Genomic DNA, 23,731 nt, shown 5'->3' with positions numbered 1-23,731 from the left:
AATATGAATCCTTTATCAGATATATGATCTTATTTCTTCAAGGCTATGACTGGTTTCACTTTCCTAAAAGTATCATTGAATGAGCAGGTGTCAATTTTAATGAATCTCAGTTATCTCTTTTTAATTTTATAGGTTAGGCTTTTGCTGTTGCATTTAAGAAATCTTCACTTGAGGCAAATTCACAAAGATTTTTCTTGTTCCCCCACAAGGCCTTTTTTTTTTTTTTTTTTTTGGTAACCAAGGATTGAACCCAGGGGTGCTTAACCACTGAGCCACATTCCCAGTTCTTTTTAATATTTTATTTAGAGACAGAGTCTTGCCAAGTTGCTTAGGTCCTCGCTAAAATGCCGAGGCTGGCTTTGAACTCACAATCCTCCTGTCTCAGCCTCCTGAGTCACTGGAATTACAGGTATGTGCCACAGCACCCAATTCCAAAAAGTTTTAAGTTTTACATCTAAATTTCTGATTAATTTTGAGGATTTTTTTATGGAGTGAGGTATGCGTCAAACTTCATTTATTTGCAGCTGGGTTGCCATTTGTTCCATATATTAAATAGACTTGAATTGTCTTTGCATCTTCATTTGAAATAACTTGTCCACATATGTGTGGTTCTATTTGTGAACTCTATATTCTATTACACTGATCTATTTCTCTTTCTTGGTACCAATCCCACACTGTCTTAATTACTGTAGATTTATGTAATAAGTTCTGAAATCATCTAATGTCAGTTCTTTGACTTGTTTTAAGTAATTTTGGCTATCCTATGCATTTTAAATTTACATATGATTTTATAATCATCTTGTCAAATTATTTGAAGACAAGCTTGCCATTATATTGATATAGATATGGTTTGTTTCTCAAAAGTTTATGTACTGGAAGCATGGTCCCCAGTATAAAACTATTGAAAGGTTGTAGGACTTTTTAAGAGATGCGCCTAGTGAGAGGTAATTAGATCATGGATGTTCCACCCTCAGAAGAGATGAATGCCCTTCTCATGGAAGTGGATTAGGTCTTGGGGACTGGATTAGTTACCGGGTTAATTACTACATTGCTTATAAAGTGAAGCCATGCCATATTTTTAATCCCTTCTACCTGCACTGCGCACTGCTCTTACATATGCTCCTGCTATGTGATGTCCTAAACCATGTAATGATGGAGTATGAGGCCCTCACCAGATGAGGAAACTAGATCTTGGACTTTTCAGCCTGTCCAACCACGAATCAAAATAAACCTTTTTTCCTTACACTCAGTCTCAGGTATTTGCTATAGTAATATAAAATGGACTAAGACAAACATAGATCAACTTGGGGAGAATTAATAGTTTAATGATATTGATTCTTAACAGTATTTACCCACAAACAAGATATATATCTCTATTTAGGGATTTTAAACTCTCAGTCATGTTTTGTAGTTTTCAGTACATAGGACTTGCATAATTGGTCAGATCTATCCTTAAGTATTTTAAATTTTTGATGATATTATAAGTGGGCTTATTTTAAAAATTTTAAATTTATAACTGCTGAGCATTAGTAAAAAGTTCAACTGAATTTTCAAAAATGTCCTTGTATCATTCAAGGTCAGAGTTCTAGGAGGTTTTTTGGAAATTCCATCAGGTCTTTCTACCTAGATTATGTAAGTTGTGAGTAAAAATAAATTTTTCTTGCTAATTCAGCTGCTTCTTATTGTCTTATCCCAATGGCTACATCCTCCAAAAAATGCTGAATGGAAGTGGTAAAAGTGGACATTCCTACTTGTTCCTGAAGCTGAGAGTGAAAGATGTCTATTCATTATGTGTTTGTATTTATGTGTTTATATCATATATTTATGTGTTTATATCACATAAATACATACAAACAAAATTCATCACATACATACACATACTTAATGAATATTATATATTATATATATTTGTATATATAATTTAGAATTCTTTATTTTAGAAAAGGTGGAGCTGGGTGTGGTGGCGCAAGCCTTTATAAAATCATTTACTTGCAGGCTGAGGCAAGAGAATACCAAGTTCAAGGCCAGCCTCAGGAAGTTAGCATGACCCTATCTCTAAAAAAAAGAAAAAAAGAAAAAGGAGCGGGGGATGTAGCTCAGCTGCAGAGCCGCCATTGGTTCAAATTCCAGTACTGGAGTGGAAATACAGAAATTGATTCTAATAGCCCTCTTATCTCTTGAGGATAATCAGCAGTGAGCGACTAGTCTTCCATAGTTTTTAATAGATACTCAGTTTTCTTTCTTTAATATTATTGTCATTATAATTACAAATACATTGCGAGCATAAAAAGACGCGAGGTAGTTGAAATCAAAGACCAAGGCTTCAGCCCTCGGCGACACCAATCAGATCGCTTTCTCTTGCCTTGATTCCATTGTTTCCTTCTCAGACACCGTAGAAAAGGTGTGTCGCGGAAACCTCTGGGAAATGTAGTTCGAAAGGAAAAGCGCTGCTGTTCAGAAAGGGAAACCCGTTGGCTCTCCCATGCGCACGCGCAGTTGCCCCGGTGGTTTGGTGGTGGCGGGGAGAAATGTCTCTGTGTTCCTCTCGCCTCCAGTTCGGTGTGCAGCTTGGAGTCCCCGCCCGGGCGTGCTAAGGTACAAGCTGCTAGTAAGGGCGGCCCCAGGGCGCAGGGCTTCCCTGGCGGGGCTCGGACAGAGGCAGGTCGCGGGTGAGTCCTAGCGGACCTGGGACTGCCGGCGCCCGAGCCGTTGCGGCCTCGGCAGGTGAACACGGCTTGGGCAGGGGGCGTTGCCCGGGAAGGTCCTCCGCGGAGGCCGGAAGACAACGTGCAACCGCTTAACCACTCTGTTAGCCTCAGGCCGGTCTCCTGGACAAGTGGCCACAGAAAAGAGACTTAAGGGAACTATGTCTTGTTTCAGCGTTGGCGAACCCCGGGCGGTTTTCAGCATTTTATCGTTTGTTGATTTAACAGTCCTCCATCCATCCTCCAAAGTTTAAACTTTGTTTTGTCAGTCTTACATGTTTGGTAGTGTTTTCCTACAGAGTGATGTGACTTTTTTTTTTTTTTTTTTTTTAAGTACAGTTAATTTTGTCCACTTTTTAAGTTATTTCCTTTTCCTCTAAATTTTTATTTTTGAGGGTCGGGATTCTGTGGGTAGAACCCAGGGCTTCACACATAATGCGCTGTACCACTGAGTTATATCCCCTATCCCCTTTTCTCTAAAATTTAAATTCATTCCTAGCCAGTGATGTACCCCTTGAGTTTCTGTGTGTGTTGAGGAGGGTGGGTGGGGATGTTCCCTTTTGCATTTAGGCAAGTTGGTAACACTTTTTGATAAAAGAAGCAAAACTTCCAAGAGGAAGAGAAGAGAGGACTAATTTTTAGTTGTTTTTTTCTGAAAGGGGCATCCATTCTTCCTATGCTGTTCTTCTTCTCAAGTAATATCCAAGTGCAGATGTGTGAAATATTTATGTCTTTTCACTTTAACATCTATGAGCCATGTGTCATTGTGCCCTTTACTTCGTTATTGCATATCATATAGTTTTAATTCCTTAGCTTGTTTCATCTTTATTCACAATCACTGGCTGAAAGGCTTAGTGACTGGAAGTATGCTTTTTGCCCACTTTTGGCTTTGGTGGTCATGCTTGTGCCCCCGTGGCTTGGAACTGCAGATACTCAATGACTGGACATTCTCTTCTGGTGGAGGTTTCTAATTTGGTCTGGCTTAATGAGGGCATAGTGCATGCAGGGTGAATAGACCTCTCAGTTTCTTTCTCTGTTTCAGGTGCCTTCTCCAGGAGTGGCAGCAGGGAGGGAGAAATGGCCAGGAGGTTCCTGCCAGCACATGTTCAGGTGAGTGAAGGAGGCTTCTTTCTTGAACTGCCTTCAGGGATTATATATAGCAAATTTGTTTTCTTTATTGTTGAGTTTCTCTAGACAGTAGAGTCTGTGGAGGGACCAGAGGCCTGGTAGGTTAGGTGCTAGAAAAAAGGTATTTCCTTTGCCTCAGCTCAGTGATGCAGTCTCCACTTAACAGCTAAATAGTTATTGACTAGAAATTGAATGGGACCCCATCCCCATGCCTCTGCCACAGCCCGAGCTTTGTGAGGAATCCAGGAATGATGGAGAATAAAGACATGGAGATGTCAAAATAATTCCTTACTAACACTAGGGATTAAAAGAGGAAAGTCATGGTCTTTGCCCTTGAGGAACTTAAGACCACCAACATATGAGAGTACAGTGGACCCTCCATATCTGTGGGTTCTACAAATAGGAATTCAACAAACCACAGATCAAAAATTTTGGAAAAAGAAGTATATCTGTATTGAACATGTACAGACTTTATTCTTGTCATTCCCTAAACAATACATTATAACTCCTGTTTACATCACATTTACATTGTATTAGGCATTATAAGTAATTGAGATATGATATATAAAGTATATAGGAGTGTGTTCATAAGTTATATGCAAATACTATATCATTTTATATAAGGGCCACTTTATATAAAGAACTTAAGTGTCTTCAGATGTTGGTATCTGCAGGGAGTCTTGGATACCAAGAAACTACTGTACGTAGTAAGAGTCCAGGTGATGCCTAGAAAGAGTGAAGAAAGAAACCTCCTTGTCAGCAGGTGTAGTCTGGGCAACTTCCTAGCATTGGGCAGGACCAGGCTTGTATAGTTGGTAAATGTAAGGCATCCAGAAGAAATAGAAGCTTGGGGTATAGTTTGGGAGCACATTTCCCTAAGGTGGAAAGTATCCTCTCTGTAGGAATTTCTTCCCTTTTCTGCACTTTGATAGCACTCATTCTGTATTATTAATGGGTTTTGGGAGATAATTAAAAACATATTCTCCCAACCCAGAAAACCTCTCCACAAGAATAGAAGAGAAAGAAGGTAATTTTTTTTTAATTGAATGAGAAACCAAATTGTTATGCACATCACATGTACTCTAATAAGAGGTTCCAGGAAGCTCACCTTACATAGGCTAAGAGAATACAGTGCAATGCATTAGGTGGATTCCACAGTTTAGACTCAGATGATGTTAGGCCCATCTCCAACCTAGAAACTGGGAGATTAGCCTTTTCTTTGTTAAAAGATAAATGTCGGCACTTTATAATTTTGAAGAGTTTATTTGAGCAGACATCAGGTTGAAAGTGGTTCTGTGATCCACCCAAAGGAGAAAGAGGAGAGAGCTTTTATAGGGTGAATGCAGAAGTAGAGCAAAGAAATTATTTGAATGATGAAAGTTGGACTCTCTCCATGTAGAGTTCCTGGTGATATAATTAATGCTCAGGTGGTGCTTCTGATTGGCTGAACTTAAGTTTTATTTCATTAGGAGCCCAGGGTGTTAGAACACTCTCAGCCTCATGACCTTTATTATTTTAGCATGTATCTTGATGATTATACTCAAAGAGCTGACTGTTAGTTCCTTGAGGAAAGTTTCCTGAGTTGTGAGACTGGCAAGTGACTTAGTTAACCACTAAAAAGATTTACATATGTTTGAAAAAAGATAAATTCTGAAAGAAAAGGAGTGGGGGAAATGTCTCTTACTTTGTTTCCAATAGGAAGAAACAAGCCACTTCTTTTTAATTTTCTTTTGCTTTTCTGGATCAGGGAAGATGTCTGGCTTTGTGATCTGCTTGGGTTCATGGGGATATGCCTTGGAATTGATGAGAAGAAAATGAGTTTTGACCTAGCACTTGTGCTCTACAAATGTACGCTAAGGAAACAAGCTTTGTACACTTTTCCAATGATGAAAACAGATGATCAGCCTATTGTTTGTAGAGTATTAACAAAAGTGGAAACAACTTAAAATATCCATCTGTAGATTAAACTAGTTTATTCATGCAGTGAAATACTAGGCAGCAAGTTAAAACATTGACTAGAATGCTGTTTCTCCATAATGTGATTCGTATTTTTGTTTGAATGTAGAACCATATTTGCATGTAAAAATCTGAAAGGACATACAGCAAAAAGTTAAACTTTTCCTGATGGCAGAAAATGAGGTTAACACTTCTTGTTCTCTTGCTTATTAATCTTTTCTTGTTTTATTTTTTAAACTGCTCAATACATGCTGTATGCATGTATTGAAATATCACAGTGAATCCCATTAATATGTACAATTAATATGTGTTAATAAAAATAGGTACATAAAAATATTCTGAATAAGAAAAGAAAGGGGCCACTAATTCAGAGTGATAACTTGCCTAGGTAAGTGGCAGAGAGGTAAAGGAGCAAAGACTCCTGGGGTGGAGAGGGGAAATCCTGATCACAGCCCTCTTCCCTGGCTTTTGTTGAACATTATGCAGCCTACCACCCTTGACACTCCCCTGGTAAACCCTTACCTGGAGCATTCTCAGAGCCTCTCCTGCAGGACACAGGTGCCCATGGTGATGACAGAACCCATTACTGGTACCAGCTGACCTGCCAAGAGGTTTCCTACCTAGTTCTCCCCAAGTGAGGGTACTGTAACTTCCTCCTAAAATGTTACTTTTGTGTGTCACCTGAAAGATGAGAGTTTGACTTAGGTAATTATATGTTTCCAAGTGTAAATTTCTGTGTCTGTTATTCTGATTTTGTTTCATGATTTCAAGCATGCTTCTGTTTGGCTGCTGTCTTTAAGCTTTCCGAGGGTGTCCTGTGTCACTTATAGTAAGCAAGCACATGATAAATAAGTGCTCAGTAACAAAGCCATTGCCCAAAAATACTTGCTTTACTTAAAACGCTTAGAATCATGAGTTGTGACAGGGTTTTTTCTCAGTTATTCCATCCTGGGGGTGATCCTGGGTGAGTAGAAATGGGTTTGCTGTTCCAGGAGTCTGTGACATTCAGGGATGTGGCCGTGCTCTTCAGCCAGGATGAGTGGTTGCACCTGGACTCTGCCCAGAGAACATTGTATCGGGAGGTGATGCTGGAGAACTACAGCAACCTGGTCTCACTGGGTAAGGAGATTTCCATGGGAGGCAGAATACCCCTTCAAGGAGAATATTTGAAGGACTTGGCAGGTTCAGGCCCTCTCCCGCCTCACCATGGGGTCAGAGTGACAGTTGCTATTCCTCTTGGCCTATACAGAGAGGTCTGGCTTGATTGAGTTACGTCCTCTCTATGTTTTTCCTGTTTCCTTCTCTCTGTCACCTCTGCCCAGCTCTGTACCCCTGAGTTCCTTAAAATGTTCCAGCTGAGAAGAGTGCATAGCCTCCTTTCATCCTGACCATCCACTAGGGACCAAATTTTAAGCCCCTTCCTGAACATATCACCGCTTCCTTGCACTGTCCCTCTTCCCTAGTGACTCTGGGGCTGGCCACTCATGTCTTTTGTTCATGAACAGGGATTATATTTTCCAAACCAAAGGTCATTTCCCAGTTAGAACAAGCAGAAGATTCCCAGGCAGTGAGAAATGGAGCACCTCAAGGTGCATGTCTGGGTGAGTGATGGTGTAATTGGGAAATGAGCAGGCGTTTTCCAACTGCCCAGTCACAGTGAGGAGGCTGTGCTCAGGAGACATTGGCAGGGGCCTCCTTGATATGCCAGGCCAGGTGGAAAATGGTGGGAATGGCATATTCCCTCATTATAATTTTGATTACTTGATAGATTAGGTTCAGAGAGAGATTAATTTTCCCAGTATGTGTAGCTTTTTTTGTCAAGTTTGTCTTATAATTTGCAAAATATGTAATATAATATGTAATATATAATGTTTATTATTATTATTGTTATTATTATTATTATTATTATTTTGGTACTGGGGATTGAATCCAGAGGTGCTTTACCACTGAGCTATGTCCTCAGCCCTTTATATTTTTTATTTTGAGTCAGGGTCTCACTAAGTTGCTTAGGGCCTTACTTAGTTGCTGAGGCTGACCTGAACTTGTGATCCTCCTGTCTCAGCCTCCTGTGTCACTGAGATTACAGACATGTACCACCATGCCCAACTGTTTATAATTCTTTCCCTTGTTTTTACTGGATTGATTATTATTTTACTTTAGTGTTTTCCTTTTATCACTGCAGTATACCTCTTATTGTTTCATTTCGGGCTTTTGCTTTGCTTTTTTTTTCTCTGCTACAAATTGCACATGGTTCAGCAATAAGAAATGAGAAAAGAATGTGGATATATGTGTTGAGAGAGAAACTCAAAATGGTGGCAGTAATGGAATTTAAGCAGGAGATTTACAAATATTCATCATGCCATTCTTTTTTCTGTGAAAATTTTCAAAATATGTTCCACATCCTGGCCTGGACATATTGCTGAGTCTCTAAAACTCCCATGCATTGCTGCTTCATAAGCTCTTACATTCAGTTCTGCTTTAAATTTTGCCTTTTTTCTGGCACCAGAGAATTGCTGTCTTGAGCTTATCCAGAATTTATTTCTCTTGCTGGAAATAAATGGGCCTTTCTGTGTCCATTCAGTCTCCTGTTTCCATTCATGAACTCTGTTGTTATATTTTTTCTCTTTGGTTTGACTAGACTATTTTCATGAATAAATTTTCTCAGAGATTCATGTGTGCAATTTGTGTATGTCTAAAACTCAGTTCTCTTTTCTCTCCTTTGGGAATTGTCTTTTGGATCTAGCATTCTGGCATCAGGTTTTTTTCCCATCAGACGTGTCCACCGTCTTTGGTCACTGAGTATTGTGGATAAAAAGTTCTCAGTCTGATTCTATTTGGTGTATAGGTAATGTTACCACTTTTTTTCTTTCTCTGTCTTCTGTCTGGAGTCTTACAGGATATCTTCGTTATCTTTGGAATTTAGAAAATTTATAGGTTTCACCGATTTTTTTTTTTTAATGTTGTTATTGACAGTTACTGGGCCGTTTATTTTGAAGATTCATTTTTTTTTTTGTCAGGGATCTTTTGTTTTGCCACATCCCAACAACAATTTGGAGGAAATGATTACAAGGATAATTATGTAATAAAGTAAAAATTCCACAGAATCCTGGAAAATAAATACATTTGTTGTAAGGACCAGAGTGGTAGTTATAGATGAGGTTTATATTTGTCTGTGAACATTATGGTTGGCAGAGAAATCTATAGTATCAAATTGTGTACTTTTTCAAGCATTTAAAAAAATTAATTGTATTTCATTCATACAGGTTATACATGGTATTATAAAAGGAGAGAGGGAGGGAGAAAGGAAAGGAGAGCAAAAACAGGAGACTTACCTGCAGTTTTACCAGCTGTGATCCACCACTGTTAATATTTTACTGATTTCCATTCAGAATATGAATATTTGAGTATTTGTTCATAAGAGACAGCAACAGAGTGATTGCACATATTATTCTTGAGAATGTTTTAAATTGTGAATGTCCTTCAGTTATTTAGTCCTCAGTAAATACAGACCTATTTCATTGAAAGGCTTATTGTATCGTTAAGCCATGTAAGGCAATCTTCCATCTGGAAAGTTGTTGCAGTTTTTGCCTACTTTTGATATTGCTGAGATAGCTTTGGAAATGTATAACATAAAGAGAAAAATGTTCAGGGAGTAAATAATTGTAGTATGAGCCTTGTGATTAGAAATGCAAGAAATGTGAATCCAAAATCCATAAAGAATTTTTTGAGAAACTATTCATTATAATCAGTGAAATTCAAACTAAAGACAGGATGCCATTTTTCCATTATTAAATTACCAACATTAAGAAATATATTTCCAGTAATTTGCTAATGCTCTGAGTGATAAACAATAGAATCTTTAATGGGATTTTGATTGGTTCAGTTTTTCTGGAGGATGGTTTAGTTATATTAGCATTTCTAAATTTATCTTAAGAAATTCTGTAATTATATCAAGTTGCAAAAATGTTATAAAAGAATATGTTATGACATGAAGGATTACTGGTGCAAAGGTTGTTTAATAACACTCAGATTTATTAAATGATGATAAGTTTGTATTTGGGCATTTTATGAAGTCATTAAAATGTTAGTGTCAGCCTACACTTACTGACATGGAGAGAAGCTCAGGATTTTTAAGTGAAGTGGGGAAAGCTTAGTTGCAACCCCACCTCCTTTTTTTGTGGTATTAGGAATTTAACCTAGTGGTGGTGGTATATGATCACCAAGCTATATCCCCACCCCTTTTCATTTTTTGAATTTTGAGACTGGGTCTTACCAAGTTGCCCAGATGGCTTTGAACTTGTGCACCCACTGCCTCCGCCTCCCAAGTTGCTAGGATTTATAGGTGTGCACCACTGTACCCAGCATATTCTTATTCTTTTAAGTAAAAGTAATATTTTTATATATAGAAAATTCTGGTGAGCTGAGTTCCATATGTAACAGGTATTAATTTGTACGATACACTTATGGATAAGCTGTATTCATGTTTGTAGTTTTCTGGATTTTCTTAATTTTCTTAAAATTATCACATTTCCTTTTTAGCCAAGAAAACAAACTTTCTTATAAAATGCATTCTATTTTTTTATGTTTTAATTTTTTTATAAGAATACTTATAGCAGCATTAATACATACTTAAATCACATATTTCTTCAAACAAACAAGAAAGTACATATTTTCCCCTTTCATACACGTGAAAACATTTACTCAAACTCCTAAATGAATCTCCATCTAGACCTTCATCTTTGCCAGAGCTATATTTATAATCATTATTATTTTTCAGGCTATATCAACTTTACTGAAATTTGATCATTTTAAATTTAATTGTTTTTAGTTATAGTTATATATGACCCTAGGATACATTTTGATACAATCACAGAAGCATGGAATATGATTTGTTCTAATGCCATGGGCAGCGCATTTCCCCTTCCCTTGCTCTTCTCCCTCTACTCTACTGATCTTTCTGTAATTTATTTGTAGTTTTTTTTCAAATTAGTGTCTGTGGATATACTTGATAGTGGGGATACACTGTGTTATATTCATGAAAACTCAGATTCATTTTAGAGTTCTTCCTTTTTCCTGTCCTCCCTCCACCTCCTCAATTCCCTTCATCCACTCTACTCATCTTTCCTCTATTTTGATGAAATTTCTTCTACTGTTTTTCCCTTTCTCCCTTTCTTCTTCCCCTTTTTTTTTTTTTTTTTCCTTAATCTCCCCCCTGCTACTTTGGATTAGCTTCTACCTATCAGAGAAAACATTCAACCTTTGACTTTGGAGGCTGGCTTATTTCACTTAGCATTGATAGTTTCTAGTCCCCATCCATTTACTGGCAAATGCCTTAACTTAATTCTTCTTTATGACTGAGTAATATTCCATTGCATGTATTATATATATATATATACATACATACATACCTATACATATCACATTTTCTTTATCCATTCATCAGTTGAAAGGCTCCTAAGTTTGTTTCATGGATTGACTATTAATGGATTGTGCTGCTATAAACATTGATATATCACTATAGTATTTATAGTATGCTGATATAAAATTCTTTGGATATATGTACCAAGGAGTGGGATATCTGGGTCATATGGAGGTTCCAATCCTGGTTTTTTAAGGAATCTCCATACTGCTTTCCAGAGCAGTTGCACTAATTTGCAGTTCCACCAACAGTGTATGAGTATATCTTTTTCTCCACATCCTCACCAACATTTATTATTATTTGTATCCTTAATAATTGCCATTCTGACAGGAGTGAGATGAAATCTGAGTGTAGTTTTGATTTGCATTTCTCTGCTAGAGATGCTGAACATATTTTCATATATCCATTGACCATTTGTATTTCTTCTTTTGAGAAGTGTCTGTTTAGTTCTTTTGCGCATTTATTGATTGGGTTATTTGAGGTTTTTTGGTGGTAAGGGTTTTTGTTGTTTTGGTACTGGAGTTTGAACTCAGGGGTGCTTACCTACTGAGCCACATCTCAGTAGTTAAAAATTAAAAAAATCTTTTTTTATTTTGAGACAGTCTTGCTGAGTTGCTCAGGGCCCTGCTAAGTTGCTAAGGCTGGCTTTGAACTTCCAATCCTACTGCCTCAGCCTCCTCAGCTGCTGGTGTGTGCCTTTGCACCATGCTGGTGTTAAGTTGTTTGAGATTTTTTTGTATCCTGGATATGAAGAGCAGGTGGCAAAGATCCCCCATTCTGTAGGCTCTCTCTTCATGCGTTTGTTTCCTTTGCTGTGCAGGAACTTTTTAATTTGATGCCATCCCACTTACTGATTTTTTATTTTATCTCTTGCACTTTAGGAGTCCTGTTAAGGAAGTTGGTTCTTGTACTGACACGCTGGAATGTTGGCTTTACATTTCCTTCTGTCATTTGCAGGGTTTCTGGTCTAATACCTAGGTCTTTGATACACTTCAAGTTGAATTATGTGCAGAGTGGGAGGTAGGGGTCAAATTTCATTCTTTTACATATGGATTTCCAATTTTCCCAGCAACATTTGTTAAAAAGACTATTTTTCCTTTTCCATTTATCTTTGGCATATTTGTTTAGTATCAGATAGCTGTATTTATGTGGATTTGCCTTTGTGTCTTCTCTTGGATTCCATTGGACTTTATGCCTGTTTTAGTGCCAATACCATGCTATTTTTGTTACTGTAGCTCTGTGGATAATTTGAGGTCCAGTATTGTGATGCCTCTAGCTTTGCTCTTCTTGCTAAGGATTGCTTTTGGCTGTTCTGGATCTCTTATTTTTCCAAATGAATTTTAGAACTGCTTTTTCTAGTTCTGTGAAAAATGTCATTGGAATTTTGTTAAGGATTGTGTTGAATCTGAATAGTGCTTTTGGTAGTATAGCCATTTTGATATTATTAATTCTGCCTATCTAAGAACATGGGAAGTCTTTCCATCTTGTAAGGTAGTCTTCAATTTCTTTCTTTAGTATTCTATAATTTTCATTGGAGAGGTCCTTCACCTCTTTTGTTAGATTGATTCCCAAGAACTTTATTTTTTTGAGGCTATTTTAATGGGATAGTTTTCCTAATTTATATTTTAGCAGATTGATCATTGGAATATAGGAATGCAATTGATTTATGAGTGTTGATCTTGTATCCTGATACCTTGCTGAATTCATTTATGAGCTCTACAAATCTGGTGGAGTTTTGGGTCTTCTAAAAGTAGGATCATGTTGTTAACAAACAGATAATTCGAGCTCTTCTTTTCCTATTTGTATCCTTTTAATTTCCTTCTCTTGCCTGATTGCTCTGGCTAGTTTCAAGGACTGTGTTGAATAGGAGTGGTGAAAGTGGGCATCCTTGTGTTGCTCCTGTTTTTAGAGGAAATGCTTTTCGTCTTTCTCCATTCAGTGTAACGCTGACCTTGGGTTTATTATATACTTAAACACTTTACAATGTTGAGCTAAGTTTTCTATCCCTAGTTCTTCTATTGTTTTAAACATGAGTGGATGCTGGACTATGTTGAATGTCACTTCTGCATCCATTGAGATAATTATGTGGTATTTGTCCTTAAGTCTGTTTTTGTGGAATTGTGTTTATTTCCATATTCATCCCTGGAATGAAACCCACTTGATTATGGTGCACTATCTTTTTAATGTGTCTTCGTATGTGGTTTGCTAATATTTTGTGAAGAATTTTTGCATCTGTTTATCAAGGATATTGGTCTGAAGTTTTTGTTCCTTGATGTGTCTTTGCCAGATTTTGGTATCAGAGTGATATTGGCTTTGTAGAATCAGTTTTCTATTTCATTAAATGATTTGAGAAGGATTGGTATTAGTTCTTCTTTAAAGGTTTGGTAGAACTCAGCTGACAATCCATCTAGTCCTGGGTTTTTCTTTGTTGTTAGTCTTTTGATAGCTGCTTCAGTTTCATTACTTGATATTGATCAGTGTTAGTCTTTTATATCCTCATGGTTCAATTTGGGTAGGTCATATGTCTCTGGGAATGTGTCAGTATTTTCAAGATTTTCTAGCTTTTTGGTATTGGTAAATGATCAAAATAGTTTCTGGTGATCCTCTAGATTTCAGTGGTGGTGTGGTGATATTTCCTTTTCTATCTCTAGTTTTGTTAATTTGAGTGTTTTCTCTTTTGATTAATTTGGCTAAGGGTTTAATCAACCTTGCTTATCCTTTCACAAAACCAACTCCTTGTATCATTGATCTTTTGTATTTTTTTTTAATTCTCAAATTCATTGATTTCAGCTCTAATTTTAATTTTTTCCTGTCTTCTATGAATTTTGGTGTTGGTTTGCTTCTTTTTCTAGGGCCTTGAGATATAATGTTAGATTATTTTTTGATATCTTTCTATTCTTTTGATGTATGAGCTTAGTGCTATGAATTTTCCTCTTAGAACTGTCTTCATACTGTCCCAGGGATTTTGATATGTTGTATCACTATTCTCATTTACTTCTAGGAATTATTTTATTTCTCCCCTAATTTCTTCTGCCATCCATTCATCATTCAAAAATGTATTATTTAATCCCCAGGAGTTAGAGTGGCTTCTGTTTTTTATTTTATTGTTAATTTTTAATTTCATTCCATTATGGTCTGATAGAATGCAGGATATTATCTCTATTTTTGTTGTCTTTGCTAAGATTTTTTTTATCATCTAAAATATGGTCTGTTTTAGAAAATGTTCTGTATACTGCTGAGAAGAATATGAATTCAGTTGTTGATGGATGAAATATTCTACAGATGTCTGTTAGGTCCATATTTTTAATTGTATTTTTTAGTTCTGTAGAATCTTTACTTGGTTTATGTCAGGCTGAGCTGTCCAGTGGTGAGAGAAGTATGTTAAAGTCACCCAATATTATTATATTGTGATTGATTCTATATGTTAGGCATTTTCATTATAATATGTCTTGGAGTGGATCTATTGTGATTTTGTATATTTGGAGTCATATATGCCTCTTGGATCTGAATTTCCATCTTATTCTTAAGGTTTGGAAATATTTCTGATTTCATTGAAAAGATTGTGTATCCCTTTAGTTTGTATTTTGGAGCCTTCATCTACCTCAGTGCTTCTTAAATTTGGTCTTTTGTTGTTTTTCCAAATTTCTTGAATATTCTGGTCATGGTCTCTTAACATCTTTTCTTTATGGTCAACTTTATTTTCAGGATTATATACTTTGTCTTCAAGGCCTGAAAATGTATCTTCAAAGGGGTCTAATCTATTGGTGATGCTTCCCATTCAAATTAAAAATTTTTTAAAAATTTCTTCTTTTTAGTTATGCATGACAGTAGAATGTATTTTAATATACCATACATACTTGAAGTGTAACTTCCTATTTTGGAGGTTTCCATTGAATTTTTAATTTGGTTTTTTGAGTCTTTGATTTTCTGGGTTTTTGTTTGGTTGTTTTAAAATCAGAATCTCTCTTTATTGAAGTGCTCTTTCACTTTCTGTATTTTCTTTCTAATTTCACTCCTTACGTCTTTAAACTCATAAAACATTGTAAGTATGAAATTTCTAAATCCTTTCTCTGACATTTCTTCCACTGTGGTGTTAGTGGAGTTAGTTGTTGAAGCATTATGGGCTGTTTGGGATGGTTTGTTCCCTTGCTTTTTTATATGATTTGTCTGTCTACCCATCTATTGTGAATAGTTATCTCTTCTTTTAAGTAAAGGACTACTTTGTGAGTTTCTCTCTCTTTAGAACCCTGGGTTGGACAAATATCCAGATATTGTTAGTTTTAAATTAAAGTGGAACCTTTGCCGATCCCAATATCAGAGCCACTTTGAGAGGTGCCACTGAACCCTATTTACTATAATCACTTCAGAGCCAAGCCTCATACTATTTAACCTTATGAGAAATAAAAGCTTGCTGATATTGTTCTCCACATTTCTTCAGATCCAGGTATAATCTTGTAAAGTTCTGGAATAGGTAAAAAAAAAAAAAAAATTAGTTATTAAATTTAGTAAAATTGCTATAACCTTAAATGGGAGCTAAAAGGGGTAAGAAGATTGGACAAAAAGGAGAGGGAAAAAGAAAGAAAGAGAGAAATAGGAAAAAAAATAGAAAAGAATACACACCACCCCAAGGTAGAAAGGAGAATTGGATAGTGAGCATTTGAGGTAGTAGCAAATAATGTAAAAGGACAAATAAATAGGAGGTAAGAGGAGCAGGTATAAACCAGAGCTAGGAAAACAAAGAGAGAAAACCTGATTCCAATTGATTCTTAAAACCATTAGATGAAATACATCCAAATGGGTTGAAGGTATAATGTCGGCTATTAGAGTGACAACTGTTGATTAACTTAAACAGTTACTTACATGATCAAAGTCAACATTAGAGTTATTTATTGTAAACCATGCCAAGGCAAAGAAAATTTTTATCGAATCTTGATTTGGATTTTATTGGGATTTGGACATTTAGCAGATGTTCGTCATTCTTGGGCTGTGAATCCTTCCAGAGTTGCTAGGGCATGGGAACCACTTCCACAGTTGCTATGGACCTACAACCAGGTGTTTCTGGTTTATCAGCTCAGGGCCCTGCAGCTGGCTGCTCTAGGATGCCATGTTGTGACTTGGTTGTTTCTGTTGTGTGCAGCAGCAGTTCAGGAGGCAGGCTCTGGAGTATCCCTGTGATTGCTGTGGGTCAGTGTGTGCTGTTCCCTGTACAGGATCCTTTCCATGGTGGTAGAGAGCTTGGCGACTGTTTGTGAGTGCAGGATCTCTGGTTGTGGATTTTCCCTGGGTATTCTGTGATACAGAAGTGTTCCCCTGGACGACACCACTCTCTGGGGGTACTGTAGCAAAGGGATTCAGGTGGTTCACCTGGGTTCTGGTTTCTGCTGCCCCAGATTGTGAATGGTGACCATAATTAAGGGGACTGTAAATTGTGTTGGCCTTTTCAGTTTTTTTTAAGTGGGTGAGCTTAAGAGTTTTCCACTCCCTCTTTCTCTCTCTCTTACCCCTCCTCATCTCCCCACCCTGGTTTGGGTTTGGGGTTAGGGAACTCTGTGCTTATTTTCTACTCTGATAACTGATCTTCAAGTCTCTCCAGGTCTCAGACTTTGTAATGTTGAATCTTAGAGCATTTATTTTGTCACCTACCTCTCAATTCTGCTTTTCCTTCACTGCCCACTCTCTGTGTTATGAAGAGATTGGGAATTGCTGTCTAGCTCATTTCCATCTTCTTTTCTCCCCATTCTTTGACTTTTAATCCATGGTTTTATTGCTTGCAGTGTATCTTAAGTAATCAAACAGATGAATTAAAATGTACTCTTCCTCTATTTCCCAGAACAGAAAATGGCATCAATCTCCATGGAACTGCTAAATTGAAAGCTGGAACACATCCTTGAGTCACCTCTTTTACTTCCTCCATAAACTCTTTTCGTAAGCAAAAATACCTTCCAGCTTGTTGTATTGTCAAGTCATGGTTTCTTAAACACCCGCCCTTATGGAAATTTAGTTTCCAGTTTTTCCCAAAGAGTAAATAACTGTAGCATAAATGTATGAGTGCTGTGATTGAAAAGCCAGCTCTACCTCCAAAATTCCCAGATGCGCCCAGTCCCTTCCATTTCTCCCACTATCTGCCAATGCCACCTTCCATCCAGGAAGACTATAGCAGCTTCCAGAGTGCCTCTTCTCTACCTGCCCTTGTTCTCTTTACCCTAACCCCAGTTACAGCCCATTTGCCATTCAGCCAGAACAGTTCTTTTTTAAACAAAGAACACATATCATGTCCCTTCTATCCCCCAATTATACTTATAAGAAATTTCAAATTCTTTACTATATCCTAAGAGAGCCTACATGATATAGCCTCTGCCTGCTTCTTTTCCTCATTAACACTTTCCTTTTCCTTCTACTTAAGGCACACTGAAGTTTCTTCTGTTTTGACCACAGAAAACTTATTTCAGCCTTAGGGCTTTTGTTTAGTTGTCCCTTCTGACTGGATTCATCTTTATACCTACATTTTTGCCTGGTCTACTCTTGCATTTAGATTTTATCTTAATTTCATTTATTGCCCAGTTTAAGATATCACTATATTTACTCTTACTACACAGATACTGTTTTGTTTGTTTATGGTTTTCATCAATCCCTAGTACTTCTTTTAGAGTTGGTTACTTTGTCATTGTCAATATCCCATAGCTAGAGTGTGAGCCTTGTGAGAGTGGGCTCTATCTGACCTGCTCCCTGTATTTCCAGAGCCTTGATCTTTACGTGGTGCAGGTGGGCATTCAGTAATTACTGATTCAGTGGTTAATGTCTGTTGCAATGTTATTTATTGTTCTCTGACAATTCCCAGAGTGGCACTACTGAAACTCCATGTTTCACAGAGCTCCTTAGGGGAAGTGGCTCCTTTACTTCTTATTGTTAATCTCTGTGCCATTTTTCCCTTAGAATTTACCTGAATGTCCTGGTGGCTGACCTGGGATATGAAGAAGAGTAATAATACAGGCTGTACTCAGAAATACCCTACTCCTGTTAAGGGGCTTTGGTACTAGATCAATCCTGGCTCTTCCTCCCATTGAAAGAGTTTCCCTTTGAGTTCCTCAAGCCACCTTCCTGTAGATTTCTTCAGACCTTCCCACCCAGACATGTCTGTCATCCTGCTTCTTTCTCTTCTCTTCTTTGTTCCCATCCTTTCCTAAGAATTCAAGGCTATATTTATTAGCCATCCTTTTGTATTTTAATGTCACTTTCCTTTATTCTTAGTGCAAGAGAGACTAAACATGTTTTGCTTACTTTATTTGCTTACTGTAGGATGGGAGAGCTTGTTTGAAACCACAGTTTCCAAAGAAGAAAATCTAGAAGTCATGAAAAAATTCATAGTTGATGAGTTCAGACTGGGAAGAACCTATATGAATGAGGACAGGTTAGAGAAGCAACAAGGCAAAAAGAACAAAGTTTTCACAAAAGCGTTGTTTACCATCAAAAAAACCTGTGTGAAAGAGAGAAGCTTTAAAGGCCTTGAACTTGAGAAAAATCTTGGCTTAAAATCATCACTTACTAGAAAATCAGGAATTGTTCCCAGAGGAAGGAAACCCCGTTCACAGCAGTATTCAATTCTCTTTAAACAACTGGGAGTCAACACAGTGCGTAAATGTTATAAATGTAATATCTGTGGGAAAATCTTCCTTCACAGTTCTTCCTTGAGCAAACATCAGAGGATCCATACTGGAGAGAAGCTGTATAAATGTAAGGAATGTAGGAAAGCTTTCAGCCAAAGCTCATCCCTAACACAGCACCTGAGAGTTCATACTGGAGAGAAACCTTATATATGTAGTGAATGTGGAAAGGCCTTCAGTTTTACCACCTCTCTTATTGGGCACCAGAGAATGCACACTGGAGAGAGACCTTATAAATGTAAGGAATGTGGCAAAACATTTAAAGGTAGTTCATCCCTTAATAACCATCAACGAATTCATACTGGAGAAAAGCCCTATAAGTGTACTGAATGTGGGAGAGCCTTTAGTCAGTGCTCATCTCTCATTCAACATCACAGAATTCATACTGGAGAGAAACCATATGAATGTAGCCAGTGTGGGAAAGCCTTCACTTCAATATCGCGGCTGAGTAGACACCATCGAATTCACACTGGAGAGAAACCCTTTCATTGTAATGAGTGTGGAAAAGTGTTCAGTTACCATTCGGCCCTTATTATACATCAGAGAATTCACACTGGTGAGAAACCGTATGCATGTAAAGAGTGTGGGAAAGCCTTCAGCCAAAGCTCAGCACTTATACAACATCAGAGGATTCACACTGGAGAAAAACCCTACAAGTGTAATGAATGTGGCAAGGCCTTCTCCTGGATCTCACGGCTTAACATACATCACAGAATTCACACTGGAGAGAAACCTTATCATTGTAAGGAATGTGGAAAAGCTTTTAGTTCCCACTCAGCTGTTAATACTCATCGAAAAATCCATACTGGCGAGAAACCTTATAAATGTAACGACTGTGAAAAAGCTTTCAACCAAAGCTCAGCCCTAATTCAGCACCAGAGAATTCATACTGGAGAGAAACCATTTAACTGTAAAGTGTGTGGGAAAGCTTTCAGACAAAGTTCATCCCTTATGACACATATGAGAATTCACACAGGAGAAAAGCCTTATAAATGCAAAGAATGTGGAAAAGCTTTTAGTCAGAGCTCATCTCTTACTAATCATCAAAGGACTCATAATTGAGAAAAAAACAAATAAAATGCATGTGGGAAGTCTTCCAAATGAAGTTCATTCCATATTGAATATCATTAATTCTGGGGAGAAAGTGAAGAGCAATTTATTTTGGGTAAAACTTCAGAAGTTAGATGTTAGAAGTTAGCTTCTGTAAAATGATTTTTCGTATGTTCTTAAGTTACTGACTCACACAGACTCTGTAAGATCGAAAGGTTAATATTCTTTTATTTTCTTTCTAGTGTTGTTTAACGGCCATCAGCTTTCACAGGCATCACTGGGAACCTGCTGGTTTAGGTAAAAGTGCAGACTTCAGACAAATCTAAGAATCTACTCTTTGAAACTGCATTTAAGTGTTTTGCAAGCCAGTTGTACCAGAATGAATGTTTGGGAACAGAAATGTACACAGGTAACCTGTAGCTACCTCACGGTCACTAAAATTTGTTTTTTAATATTCTGAATACAAATTATGTACTTTGTTGTTAAAACTTTGGGTCATTTCTCTACTCTTCTAAGCCATTTGCCTGAGGGGAAAATTACTCTGTAATCTATGCAGGTACGTTGTCCTTTTATATTTCTTTCCAACTACTTGTTCCTCCCTCTGATTCAGATATAAAGTCACTTTAAGTCACAGAGTGCATGGTGTTTCACTTGTTTTTCTCAGAAAGCGATTCCTTTTTCAGTATTGTGAAGTAAAGTTTATTCAGACAACTAATGTTTTTGCAATTTAATTTACTTATCAGTGTTGTTAGAACTCATCTCACATTGTAGCCATAGGGAACACAACTCTGGGTTTTATGGCTCTGCCTGCTTCCTTGGGCTCTGGTTTTCGATCACCAGAAAGATCCAGGACCAATGTGGAACCCAAAGAGGTAAAGTGAACCAGGTGACTCATTCTTAAACACTCCACTTTTGCCCCCATCCGACAAAGCTCACTTCCTCCCCACACTCTGAAGGCCACTAGGCAAGCATTCAGTTTTTGTTTCAGATGCTTTTTCCTCCAAAACATGGACAATTTAGCCCATTTCAACATTTCTAAAAGGTAAGTCGTATTAGTAAACTTGGAAGTTATCTCAAACTAAAATTGTTGCATATTAAAGAGGTTAACATCATCTAGTTTTACCAGCATTTAAGGCAAGCATTTAAGGGACTAAAACACCCAACCCACTCTTTGTAAGCCAAAGTGTTAGATTCTAATCAGTTTCCACAAACTTAAAAAAAAAGTGAGAGAGTTGAAAATGTGATATTGGGAATGGAAAATAAGCAGAGCAGATATCATTACATTCAGCTTTTGCCTCCTGGGAATAAGGAGTATCATTGTTTTAGACATGTAAGGAACAATTTTCCAGGCCATTTAATGCTCCATTTGCAAGTGCTTCTTTCCCCATAAATACCCTTTTATTTCTAATTACCTAAAGTAGGAAAATTTCTAGGAAAACATGTCTTCCTTAAGTACTAATAGACTTAAAATCATCAAGGAAGTTAAATCTGAAATTTAAAATCCCACAAAGAAAACATATGGTCCTACCGTTTTTCAAGCAAGATTGATCAAGCTTCTGAGTAACAGATCAAGTCTCACACACCATCTCCCAGAAAAGATAATGTATAAGCAACACTAATTCTGCTATAACCCAGAATCAAAATTAGGTAAGGAAAATGCAAAAAGGAAAATTGCAGGTCACTGTTAACACATGAGGGGATGTAAAAGTGCTAAACAAAGGCTTAGCAGAAGTAACCCAAAAGTACCTAAACATTCCATTTTGTCCCATCATCCCAGATATGGAACACCTATAAAAACTTAAGCAATGAGTGTACCACATAATACAGTAACTGAAATAATACCTGAATATTTATTATGTTCACAAACTTGAGTACTTAGAACTTAAAGGGTTTAATAGCATCATGATGTGTATTGGTTTATATATTGAAAACCTACAAAGATGGTAAAATATTAAAAGGATTTATGACTGAATATGAAAGAATGAACTGTTCAGTAATACTGTAGGACATAGAAATGGTTTACACAGAAAAAAAAAGAAAAAACAAAACTTGAACCCTACCCCTCAAATAACATTTGTACAAGAGGCAAAATTATAACTTTCAGAACATGTGAGGAATAACTTGATGACCTTGCAGTAGTGAAGGATTTCCTAAAACAAATGAGCTATGTTAAGTTTTTGATATATTTGCTCACACCAAAGAACTGCTTATTAAAATACGACAAAAAAGGAAATGAAAAGTCATGACATAAAACAGATCTTTCAGCAGTATGCAATTATAATCTAAAAAAGCTTAATTTTTACAAATTAAACATTTAATAGGAAAAATGATCTGGATACATGACTATTTACTTTACAGAATAGAAAATACCAATTTCCAAAATCATATAATGATAATAACTTCATTAGTAGTTTAAAATGCAGATTTGAACCACTGATATAACAATTGCAAATGAGAAAAAATTAAGATGTGTAGCAATACAGAAGTTTGGGATATACGTAGAATATACGCAACTGGAGGGAATGTATGATCACTGACATCTTGCAAAGTTGAACATGCATATCATTTCATGGAGGTTTGACTCTATGAATCTATACATATAGACACAGAGGATAATGAAACAAGTAGTGTAGCTGTGTACACACCTATAAAAAATATACCAGATAAATGTTTGTTCATGGGCATCAGAGACATTAATAAAGATATTCTGAGCACCAGTGATCATAATAGCAAATAAGTAGTTTGTATGTCCATTAACAGAGGAATGGGTAAATTTTTGAATCTTAACACAGAACAGCAGTGAAAATAAACGAACCAAAACGAAAAACATGGATGAGTTTGAAAAAAAGTTGAATTTTTAAAAATTACAGGAAACAATACATAGTATGATACAACTTTATGCAAAATTAAGTTTCTACTAGGTGATACATACATATGGCAAAGCTATTAAAAACATCAAATGATTGAATGAGAAAGTATTCTAACATCACCCCAAAATTTAGTGGTTTAACCACCTTACTAATACCAAAATTACTAATTAATTACTAATTAATGTCATGAGTTTATTTGGGGGCTTAACTGAGCAGTTCTTACTGTTCAGTTGATTTCTACTCATGACAGATGGGGCTGAAGGCTCAACTACTGGATTTCCAAGATGCTTGGCAGTTGATGACTGCAGGCTGAGATCTCAGTTGGGCTAGTCCTCGGGGTTTGGAAAAGCTTCTCACAGAAGGGTGGTTGGTTTCTGAGATGGAGCAATCCAAGAGCAAGCATTCCAAGAGACCTAGGTAGAGGAGGCAAATCTTACAAGCCAGCTTTGGGAGTCATATGGTATTGATTCTGCTATATTCTGTTGATCAAAAATAAGTCACCAATTTGGCTGATTAAAGAGATTGTTCCTATTGGGGGCCATCTCTGGAGACTTGTTAACTCCTGTACTCAAAATTCAGAACAGTGATTAACTTCCAAGTATGAGGCAAAGAAATGACTTTGGGGAGGAGTACAGATTCTCAGATGGCTTGGTGCCCAGGAGAGACTCCCTCTTGGTGAAGAGGCTGCTCAGGGCAGCCAGAGCAAAGATGGGTAAGAACATCAGGGTGGATGTCAGTATAAATAAAACTTTTTGGTACAACTCTATCTTGGGTGAGTGGAGGAAGAATAAAACCGAGATCCTAATGCCTGAGCACCCTGGATGATGTAGACATCAAGTGGGGAATGAGAAACTTGTCATATATCAAGGGTGGAGGGATTCCTGTTAAACTGACATGTGCGTCAGGCACAGAGGCACACACCTGGAATTCCAGCAGCTCAGG

The 23,731-nt window shown here is 37.1% G+C and overlaps 1 protein-coding gene across 1 annotated transcript; it reads left to right on the top strand.

The window, feature by feature from the left end:
• The first annotated feature begins 2,491 nt into the window (after positions 1–2,491).
• On the top strand, positions 2,492–20,053 carry Znf879 (zinc finger protein 879). Its single transcript, XM_047555882.1, has 4 exons — positions 2,492–2,595; positions 3,748–3,815; positions 6,782–6,908; positions 18,505–20,053. The coding sequence occupies exons 2-4, from the start codon at positions 3,783–3,785 to the stop codon at positions 19,929–19,931; spliced, it is 1,587 nt and encodes a 528-aa protein (XP_047411838.1). The 5' UTR covers positions 2,492–2,595; positions 3,748–3,782; the 3' UTR covers positions 19,932–20,053.
• The last annotated feature ends 3,678 nt before the right edge of the window (positions 20,054–23,731 follow it).

The sequence above is a fragment of the Sciurus carolinensis genome, chromosome 6, assembly GCF_902686445.1.
Source record: "Sciurus carolinensis chromosome 6, mSciCar1.2, whole genome shotgun sequence".
Lineage (NCBI taxonomy): Eukaryota > Metazoa > Chordata > Mammalia > Rodentia > Sciuridae > Sciurus > Sciurus carolinensis.
This window is presented reverse-complemented; position numbering and strand designations above follow the sequence as displayed.